The 11315-nt window shown below is 36.7% G+C and overlaps 1 protein-coding gene across 2 annotated transcripts in view; it reads left to right on the forward strand.

Annotated features, from left to right (window-relative positions):
- The window catches only part of LOC121662412 (leucyl and cystinyl aminopeptidase), a 54972-nt gene that overhangs the window by 12869 nt on the left and 30788 nt on the right, over nt 1-11315 (forward strand). Inside the window, exons 2-3 of one of the 2 annotated variants that reach the window (XM_042023532.1) lie at nt 7767-7873; nt 9899-10739. In XM_042023532.1, coding sequence (XP_041879466.1) covers nt 9922-10739 — 818 coding nt within the window. In that variant the 5' untranslated portion in view covers nt 7767-7873; nt 9899-9921. The remainder of the gene's footprint in view (nt 1-7766; nt 7874-9898; nt 10740-11315) is intronic. The other variant, XM_042023531.1, reaches the window with a different exon arrangement.

Genomic DNA, 11315 nt, shown 5'->3' on the forward strand with positions numbered 1-11315 from the left:
CAAGTTTGTAGTACTTACTCTACAACTTCAAGACCTGTTTAGCCACTAGAAGCCTTTTGTGTTCAGTTAACTTTTGCTCAAACCTTGGAGTGCTGCTTCTGACTCAACAGCTGTCACTGAAGGGATCTACTGTCACTGCAGCCTAACCTACAGCCCATATTAAACCTTTAGGCCAAGGGTTGCCTTGGAGCAATGTATTCTAAATGCAGCTAAAATAAGAGCAAATATCTTTAGAGGAATTATCCCAGACCTAAATAGATTAGAAGTGATTTTTTTTTTTTTTAATTTTGTACTCTTGGGCACAGATTTATAGAATGCTGCTTGCTCAGACTGTCCAGAAGAACTTATCAGAAAGCAGTGAATGAAGAATTTAAAACTAAGTTCTTTCAAAAGTAAATACCTCTCAGATGAAATCATGTAGCAATTCTCCTAACTGTTTATAGGCACAGGTCTGATGAACTGTTACTACCATTTTCTGCTAAATATATAAAATATCTGCCTTTTATTTTTTTCTCATTTTCAATTATTTTATTCCTTTTTTTTTTTTTTTTTTTTAATAATGCGATCTACAGCAACCACTGTGTGCTGATTTTGACTATCCTAATGTACAAAATTCATCAAGGAAAAGTAAGACACTAGACAACAGCACTTAACAGTTCATACAAAAGGCAAATCTAATCATTAAAGAATGGTTGCTAGGTAGTAGCAGGGAACCTGCAGTTCTGGGAATAATTGCATGCTGAGCGTGGAATATTGCTAGCAAATAAACTACAGAAACTTTCCAAGACTGTCTGTAGCATTGCTGATGCTACTGAGTGTTTATTTTTCACTGCACCCTTTTTTTCCTTTTGTATGCTGAAGACTTTTTCCTTGAGGTAGCAAGTAATCAGTGAAATAGACAGAAGATAGTGCTAAGGCAGTATAAAGGATTGTGGGTTATGGCTTCAGATTCATATTTTTTCACTTTTCAGGGGGAATGGAATTGCATGTAAAATCTGTCTGGATTGTCCATCAATTGTTTTGGTTGTCTGTGACAACAGGAGCTGTTTGCGTATCTCTGGTCCAGGTCCAGTCAGTACTGTACTCCTTCTGTTAAATTCTCTGATTGAGCAGAGATGGGAGGCAATTCTGCTTCAGAAGTAACTTTGGAGGTGGTCTCCTTTCAGATATCAAAAGGTAGTAGAGCTTCTATGTACTCAGTTTTCAGGTGGATAGAGAGACTCCAACCCATAGTTGGGACTGTCCATGAACATCAAGATGACAAGCACTTCTGCATATGAGTGGGTCTGTTCATTTATCTGTTTGCTTTAGCTGACTTTAAAAATCTAGACTTCATATTTATACTCAGTGGTCTGAAATCCTGGCTTTCCTTTTATAGCTGCTGATGCTGCATCAACAGTGAATTACAGTTTAAAGGTTAAGTACCAGTGAGGTTGCTTTTAGCCAGTTGATTTAAGTCTCTCTTGTATAATTTCTGTTCTGTTGCCTGAGCATGCAACCTGTCATAAGCCTTATTACAGAACTGAGGTTATTTCTGATTTGACCAGTAGATTTTGAAATTGCAGTAACACAGAAAGCAACTCTGAATCTGCATCCAAACGTAACAGAAGGCTTTTGATAGCAGGAGTTTTTTTTCTCTTAAGCACTTACTTGTAGACTGAGCATTTACTGGCATATACTGCCACAGATCAATCATTGCTGATTATTTGTATTCTTTGAGAATTTGGGGGGAAAAAAATTAGATGTCGCCTATTGATGAGATAATGTCATTTATGTGTTCAAATCCTGTGCCAAATATCTTACAATACAGCATATAAATCGGACATAATAGATATATATGGATTTGAATGCCTAAGTAAATAAGGAAGTGGGATTTTGGAAAACAAAAAACCCTATTGCCTTAATAATCTTTAGAGGGTTTTATTCTTAAAATATCAATCTTCCATGAAACTATTGATATAAAATATTTTCAGTTTTCTAAGTTGTCACTTCTGTTCCTTGATCTTTGTCTTTTCTCATTTCATTTGCTGAACTGGTTAAGTAGGGTAGAATGTGGCTTCCTTCTCTGCTGGATTTTTGAAACTCATTTCTGTCATATTAGGTTATGCAATTCATAAATAGCATTAGCTAAAGTTTCCAGCCTTATTTCATCTTTAGGTTTAGAAAAATATCAAGTTTATATCTAAGAAAATGTTAACAATGAATGTTTTAAGTGTGCATTTTCAAATTCTACCAATTCAGATATTTAGTTGTCACTTAAACCTCTTCTTTGCCAGCCATTTATTCCTCATCTGTTGAAAAAAAAACCTGATAAACAGTTGTACTTTATCTATATCACTGGATGTTATTTCTGTTGATTTAAACTCTAATGCTGATTTGCGGTAATAAAACCCCGTAATTAGTGGTGTATGGAACCAGTGATTTTTAGTCTCCATTGAGGAAGTGATTGCACTTTCTGAAATATTTCTCACCTTTTGAATTCCCGTTGTAGTATTTGGAATCAAAATTATCTTCAAAATGCTTCTGTATGTCAGTTTCAGCATTTGTGACAGTCAGTCTGTTTTGGCACTCCCCTTTGGGCTGCCCATCTCTGTCTCTCAGACAATGTAGAAACAACAACCAGGACAGTAGTTTGGGGTGAGAACAGGATCTAAGATTTGGAGCAAGTCTCAAGCAATGAGTCCAGCATGAGGTACACAAATAAGAGTGAATGTTCCCTTCTGTCTTCTATAAGAACATTAATGTTTGGCAATTCAAAATTGGGGTGATCGATCTGCTGCTTCCTGTTAAGTAGAACTGGTAAACTGCCATTAGTAAGAGCAGAGCCCAAGTATACAGTTTTAATTTTTACAATTCTGTTAAAATTACATTTATACTAAGTAACTTGGCATAAATAAATAGATTTATGCCTTTTATTAGTTAAATGTGGAAGCTGGGCCTGTGCTGAATTTAATTAAAAAAAACCCCAAACTTTGAAAAGGTGATTGAACACTATATGCTATGTTGCTTTTCTATAGTAACACTTCTGAAATTTTAGATAGAGCAATTCAGAGAGATTTGGTATATTTAACATTTCTCTGTCTCTACCCTTCTCCTGTTTGAGGTTGAAGATGCAGATTTACATCAGACAGTTCAGGAGGAAAAGTGTAAATCTTTGTTAGTGTTTCCAAATCCTTAGTGCCTCAGATGTTGTAAACATTTTAGATGACTCTTCAGTGTGAAAAATCAGTTTTGTTTCTACAGTCAAGTCTAGCCTTTCTAGGAGAGAAAGGATCATTGAGATTTATTTTTCATAGAGACAGCCTTAGTAGTTTGTGCATTTAAAATCTTGAGTTATTTTAAATTTAAATAGAAGCTAGTAATAGAAACACATACCATTTCTGAAAGCTTGCTGAATTTTCCTAATGCTGTTTTCTTGTAACTTGTTTTGTTCCTTCTTGCATGCAAACTGTACAATGCAAGTACATCTGGTTTTGATTGGGTCTCATATTTCTTCTTGTTCTGGTCACCAGCTTGGGATGACTGAAGACATAAGATGTGTGAGAAATTTCACTAAGTAGGTATATTTTTTGTTTCCTCTCTTATAAATATAGATGAGTACTGTACTGTGAGTAACATGTTCCTCTTTTCCCTAAAAGAGCAGATTTTATAGCAGGTACATCTATTATTTGCAAACTTTCTAGAGCCATGTCTGCATGTTAGCTGCACAGAAGAAAACTTTAATACATTTGTGATGGCTAATAGATGCTTTTTAATTTATGGAGTGTTTCTAATTCTTTTTTTCACATACAATGATAAATTATTATTTCACTAAGCAAAATATAAATTTTAAGTTTCAGTGGAATCTTTTTTTTGATATCTAATTTACAAGCTTTGTGTTTTCTTCCTTTTCTGGGAAATGGTTATACTGAATTCAGTGTTCTTGATACGAGAGGGCGGTGGCTTCATATGTGTCATTATTTCTGCAGAATTCCTTTGTTGGCTTTTCCATGTGACATAGTGTTAGTTACTGACAAGGATTAAATAACTTAAAGAGCAGCAGCATTTGTACAGTTTTGTATCCATGGCTGTGTATCAGTGATCTGCTTTAGTCTTCACTAGCACATTCCTTTCCTTTACTACTAGTCCCAAAGACCAAATAAAGGAGAGAAGATCAGGTTCCATGTACTCTAACCAGTCTTACTATTTTTACAGTTGAGTTACACATACGTACAAGCATGCATCTCTCTGCTTGGAGCGTGCTTACCTGCCATACACAAAATATTTGCAAATGCTCATAAGTGCTTCAAATAACTCCTCAGCGTCCTGGAAACAGGGAACTTTATGCTGTTTGCTAAATGTTAACAGTGTAGAACTAATTTTCCGATTCTTAAGTAATAGTGGAGCCTTTGTTCTTTCGGTTTTAGACTGTGTGGCACAGTATTTGTGCCCAATAGCATCTTTTCCTCAAACTCACCATCCTGGTAGAAAGCTCATTCATGTATTAGGAATCACATAGTCTGATCTTACTGTCTGTGCTGAAATCTTGCAAGAGTTTAACTGCTATTTCTAGCTGAGGCAGCATTTAGACAAGTGCATGAAGATAAAAAATAGGTTTAAAGGGAAAAAATCCAACTCAGAGTTGATTTTTGCCCTGCTGGATGGCCTTAGCAAAAGCAACCAGGCTTTCAATAGGAGCAAGTTTATGTGGTTTGTCTATGGAATTTGCTGTTTTGTTAGCAGCTGCTTCTGCCAAAAAAATGGCTGGTGCTTTCAAATTTGGATGTAAAAGCTAGGTATGAAAAACAGTATTATGGCTCTTAATAGCTAATGGCATTGTTAAATATCTATTCCTGAAATCATTGAACAAAATTATTTTTTGACGTAGTATCAGTGAGTTGCTCAGTAGCAAAACAAGTACTTGGCTCACCATTTTTCTGTGTTCTTTCTGGACTCACCAGGCACAGATGTCTGGTTTTGGGCAGTAGTTAACTCTGCACCTTCTCTCCTATTATTTATATGCAACTGAAGTAGTTTACATTCAGTGGGTATCAGTTTTTATTCCAGTTGGTTGGCACGCTTTATGCCCCTTTACACAGGGCAGTTTGGTCTGGCCTTGGGTTTTGCTACTTCCAGTAGATGCTACCCAGTAGTTGTTTTGCTCCTAGGTTATTCCAGGGTTACAGAAAGTTTCTCACTTATTTGCAGTCTGGAGTTTGGTTGCTACAACTTGTCAGTTGTTACTGTAATTCCTCTAACATTTTTTTCTGTTAAAATATTGTATGATATCTACTCATTATTTAAAGATCATATTGTGCTGAACTTCAGTCTCCAGAAGTGGCAACAGTCTGTCTGAATTCAATCAATAGGATTGAACAGGATTTTTAGGTTTTTTAGTTTTAGCCTCTTAATTGGAATTGAGAAATTGAAAAATAAAATGCCTTTGAGCATTTCCTGCATATGTTTTAAAATGGAATGAACTCAAGTAATGAGTCATTTAGATTCATATAAGAATTTTGAATATTGAGATTTCTGTTCTGAGGTAGAATACCCAGACATGAATCCCAGCAGACAAGAGACTACTGATTTTGTTTTGCATGGGAAAAGTACATGCTTCTAGAATTAAAAAGAGGTATCAATAGCATTACAGGAAAATATTGCCTCTGAAGTATAATGGATTTTTTTTTTTTATTTTATTCTATGGAGTATTTATAACAGATTCCAAAAACCAAACATGATGAGATACTTTGTTGTTGGACACACTAAGATTCAGTAAGTTGTGTTGCTTGTTAAACTTCAGGGAAGAGCTTACATTCTCCTCTGTAATGAGATTGGACCTCTTTAGACAAAATAAGTACTTGGAGCAAATGCTGGACTGTTTTACTCCAACACCTGATTGTTCCTGTAGGATTATGTTTCATACTGAACTTGAGTATTGTGGTAAAGTTGCTTTGTAAGTTTAAAGACTAATTTGTGAAAGGGTGTAGGAGTGAAAAATGTATGTTTTATAGGAACAAGCTGTGTGGCTAATTAATCGCTTGCCTTTGTGTTCTTAGTCATGCCACTTTCTACCAGCTAGGTACGCCTATGGGATCACATTATCAAAGACTGCAGTACACATAGCAAGCTTGTTGTACTGTTGGCTTGGTACAAACTGCGTTTGAAGTTCATGTCTAAGCATTCTGTCCTCCTCACAGAAAAGAACAGACCCAGCTTGTTACGATCCCTGAATATTGTAATGAGGAGATATCTTGCAATGGGTTTTTGGGCATCTGTGCTGCAGGAGGCAGCTCTAAAGAAACTTTCAGAACCATCAATTTTGAGAAAATGTCTGCCTTCCTTCAGTTTTTCAGTATGAGGAAGATTGGTTTTCTGGATTTGTCGACCACTTAGTAGTTAACTTCACCTCTTTTCTCAGTATTGTTTCTAACTGTGAGTATTCACATTATTCACCACTAGATGTGATAATAGATCATGTATTGGGGAAGATGCTGAAAATCTCTTGTTTTCAGAATAAAAATTTGTAGAAGAATTGTGTAAAATCACTTTTATTTGGCTCTGTTTAAGCTTTTGGCTGATGTAGCTGAAAGCTTAACCTTTAATCTTCAAGCTTTTAGCATCATTTTGTTAGTGCTATTTAGAGAGCAACAGGATTCACCTCCAAGACACTTTTTTCTTTTACCTCCTTTTTTACTCTCACACTAAACTTATGTTTAGTAAAGATTTAGATTGAAATTGCCATGCTTGATGGCAGATAGCTTTTGAAGCGCATTTTAGCAGCTCAGATCAGTACTTTCGTAACTGTGAACTGGTGTGACCACAAATGTCTCCAGTGCACCTGCAACCTCTGGCATGACAGTGGTAGTTCACTGGAACCATGTAGCTTCTTTACAGGTAAATTTTCCTACTCTTGCAGTTATACTAATTTGTCCTCTCTTATATTTGGAATCTGAATTAATATGCTTTGTTTATGTTTTTAAATGGGAATGTTTGCTGCTTGGCCATACATGGTATGAGAGATGACAGTGAAATGTGATGCTTGCAATCATGCTCCTCAGGCTGCTCCTTACTCCTTGTGGCATGTTTCAGTTTAAGAATACTGCTTTTTCCTCTTCATGTGGCTGTTTAGCTCATATTGTAACAGCCCATGGGTTAAAATTGAAATGTCATAAAAGTTCAATTCACTCATGCTATCATGTTACCAATTCCAGTCAACCAACTGGAAGCAAAGAGGTCAGAGTTTATCTCAGTGTTAAAGTTTTAAACAAATTTGCCATGGTTCATCTCCAAAAAATGTATTCTGTGAATAAAGAAAATGATAAAAAGACTTCTGTGTCAGCATAAATAGCTCTAGTAACCTTTTGATACTTGGTCTATGTTCTTTCCAGTGGAGAGTAGTAGTCTGGTGATGTTTTTGATATGCAGTAAAATTTTGATCTTACAGATTTTTATTATTTCCAATTTGTGCAAATATTTCTGTAGAAATTGGCTATAATGGTTGTCTGCCTAGAAATATATGTCTCTAGGTATTAAAACTGTGAATTGTCTTGAAGCTAACTTCTAATTTAACAGTTCTGTCTTAGTTTCAGTTTGAGATTCTTTAGTATAATTCTTTTTGGCTGAAAAAGTTGTTAGTACCTGCATGCAACTGTGAAAATATTGTCTTTAGAAGAAACTTATTGGAGAATAAGCTCTCCAAAAAAAACTGTTCTCTAAGCATCGGAGCTGATGAAACCTACATTCTACTAGATTTATGCTCTTTATCTTTCTCCTCCTTCCCTCTGCAGTGCCTCCCCTGTCTTCTACCTCTTTTGCTGGCCATGCAGCTGCACATGCCATGGCTGGGGTTGGAGCTGTGTACTGATTGACTGCTACCTTTTGGAGCGGTTAAGATGTGAGTCTTAATACCTGCCTTTTCTACATAGCAGATATGGATTTGGGTGTCTTCCACCAGCAGCTGGTTGTTTTGGGGTGGGGTTACATTGGGACTTGAAGAAATTTGGTCTTGAGTCTGTTTTCAAATTTGATTGAAGCTAGTCAGCAGATTTCAAAAGCAACCAGCTGAGGGGAGTAATCAAGAACTTCTGTTAGAAGTAGCATAGTGAGTTCTTGATAAACTGTTCTTGGGTGGAGGAATTGTAAAACAGCTTCTGCTGCACAATGCATTCTTCTCACGTTTTTTCCTCCTCTGGTTTGTCTGTGTGTTTTCACTTGTAACTTAGCTTTCTGTCCTCTCTGTTCTGTGTGGCCTCCAGTCTGGCACATGCTCCAGTGTAGAGACCATAGTGCTAGAGCACTGAACTGCAACCGCAGCCTGAAGGCTGGCACATGAGCAATGTACTGGGAAATGTCATAAGAACAGAAAATTCTGGAAACTGCTTTTGCCTAGAGGTTGAAGCAGATGACCTCCTGAAGTCCCTTTCAGCCTCAGATATCTTGTGATCCTCTGTTCCTATTCCTAGTTAGAACAAGTAGATACAAATTTCAGGAAACTCCCTGCTTTCATACATCTCTGTATCTCTTGTTCAGGTTGACTACTGCACCTTTCTTGTATTGCATTTTTTGGGGAAGGATTTTTTATTTCCTTTTTACCTTATTTTAAGGCCTTTTCATTGCTATAGCTACTGACACTCCAGTTTTTCTGAGTTTTTGGCCGTGAAACAGGAATTCTGGATACATCTAGAGTGAATGTTGAGGAACTTAGTATATCTGGTTTGAAAATATTCTTGCCATCTTTTCTTTAAGATGTTTTATTTTCACTTTTGAGATTTTCAGCCATATAGATACTTGACTTAAATAAAATGAAAAATGAAATAAATAATACATTAGAGGAACAGTCATATTCTGGGATGTCTATATATTGGAAAAATGTACATTCTTGTCAGAAATTAATAAAAGTAAGCCTACTTTACAGTAAGTTTACATCTAGAGAAGAATTCAGCTTTCTCATTCTGGAAACAGAATGTGGAAGATAGAAGTGTGATGTGAATACTGTTCAGTTGACAGTAGACATTCATGTCTGAAAGAGATAAGGTTCATTTCTGAAGCCTTGCAGTTGGGCAAAAGTATTGTCTAGTCCCTTAGATAGAACCTGTGACGGGAGACTAATTAGCTAAAAGATAACCTCTTACATAAACAATGACAGATATGACCATTAAAATATAACTGCATGCTATAAAAATGTGATTTTAAAATTTGGTATGAATTTCAATTCATCATTTATATTCCCTGATCCATTATCTATTAAGGACAAGTTTTATGGACACAAACAGTCTGATTGGCACTGATTTGACTTCTTAGATGCATGGATTGTTTCAAGGATTGTATGAGCTAGATCTTAAATGTCAATTGGAACTATAATTTTTATACTGCTATTTTTATGTGAGAAATATTTTTATCTTTTTTGCAATGTTTGTGAAAAATGAAGTTTAAAAATGTCAAATGGATATTTTATTTGTGTGGCTGCCATCACATTGGCAGATTTTCTCCCGTGCTGAAGAACTTAACAAGCAGCATATTTGAAACACCTTTAGAAATGTACTGGCTGTTGTGCTTTACTGTGCGACATAAGAAATAATCCAACTTAAATAATTTAGTTGAGTACAAATATAGTTTACTGGAGTAGAGGAAATGCAACCAAGCCAGTGACATCAGTGGGCTGGGAGAACGATGCAGTGGTATAGGTGACCTCCAGTTACGGTGTAAGGTGCTTGTGCTTACGCACAAGGGAAACAAAATTGTGGTAGGCAGAAAAGCATAGAAATATTTCCTGGAAGCAAACTTAGGAGACAAAATGGAAGAGGTCTTGATGGTATATACTGCAAAGGTGTTTCCCATTCTGTAATTCAGTAATATATCTTTGAGGTATCACACTCAAGCCTTTTGTTTATCATGTAATATATGGTAATTTCTTTTTCAGATCGAATTCAGTTGCCCAGGAATATGATTGAAAACAGTATGTTTGAAGAGGAGCCTGATGTGGTTGACTTGGCCAAAGAGCCTTGTTTACATCCACTGGAGCCTGATGAAGTGGAATATGAACCAAGAAGCTCCCGCCTCTTGGTGCGTGGCCTTGGAGAGCATGAAATGGACGATGATGAAGAGGATTATGAGTCATCAGCAAAGTTGTTGGGGATGTCCTTCATGAACAGAAGCTCGGGTGTGCAGAATAACATGTCTGTATATAGGCAAAATCCAAATGGATCATGCTCAGTGCCCTCTACGAGGACCATGGTGGTTTGCACAGTTGTTTTTGTGATTGCATTTTCATTAATAGTAGTGCTTTATCTTCTTCCCAAATGTACCTTTACCAAAGAAGGCTGCCATAAAAAAAATCATACAATGGAACTAATATACCCTTTGGCAACCAATGGAAAAGTATTTCCATGGGCAAAAATGAGACTTCCTCCTGATGTTATACCACTGCACTATGATCTTGTCTTGCAGCCAAACCTAACTACTCTGAAATTTTCAGGCTCTGTAAAAATAGTGGTCAACATCCTCCATGTTACTCAGAAGATTGTACTTCACAGCTCAGGACTTAATATCACCAAGGCAACAATTACTTCAGCACAAGGGCATCAAGCAGAGCCAGTTGAATTCCTGGAATATCCATTGCATGACCAGATTGCACTCATGGCTCCGGAGGCTCTCCTTGCAGGACAGAATTATACTGTCAATATGGAATATTCATCTAATTTATCAGACACCTACTATGGCTTTTACAAAATTTCTTACAAGGATGAGAACTCTCAGCAAAGGTATGCCCTGTAATACAGCTTCTCTGTTCTGTCACTTCTGGATTGTGCTTTAATAACAGAGGTTAAGAGGTTGCTTTTTTTATTGGACATTTTATCCAACTTATTATTGTTGAGAAAGTCAGTCTTTAATCTCTTGATTAATCTACCTGAGAAGTTTCTTTCATGGATGAGTTCCTTAAGTCAGGGCAGCCTCTCCTACAGTGAAATGTACTGCAGTGTGGTGGTTGTAGGTAGTTATAGGGTGGCTTTTTTGACTTGTTTATGTTTCTCTCTTTGGAAATTCTTCCCACATTTCTTGAGCCCTTGAGTCTCAAGACAGGGACTGAAGAAACAAAGTCCTGTCATCACATGAAGAGGTCAGGTTCAAGACCACCAGAGGAACCCGATGGGGCCCAAAGGGATGCATCACACAATCCTAAGGGACCTGGGAGAGGTTGTTGCCAAGCCACTCTTGATCATATATGAAAAAGTCATGGCAGTCAGGCAAAGTCTCAGGTGACTGGAGAAAAGGGAAACATCGCACTCATTTTTATAAAGAGTAAATTAGTGCTTTTCGTCAGGAAGGTTGTTAAAAAT

Source organism: Corvus kubaryi, unplaced genomic scaffold (assembly GCF_017639235.1).
Source record: "Corvus kubaryi isolate FWS band 111438036 unplaced genomic scaffold, C.kubaryi_AGA036_p1.0 37249, whole genome shotgun sequence".
Classification (NCBI taxonomy): domain Eukaryota; kingdom Metazoa; phylum Chordata; class Aves; order Passeriformes; family Corvidae; genus Corvus; species Corvus kubaryi.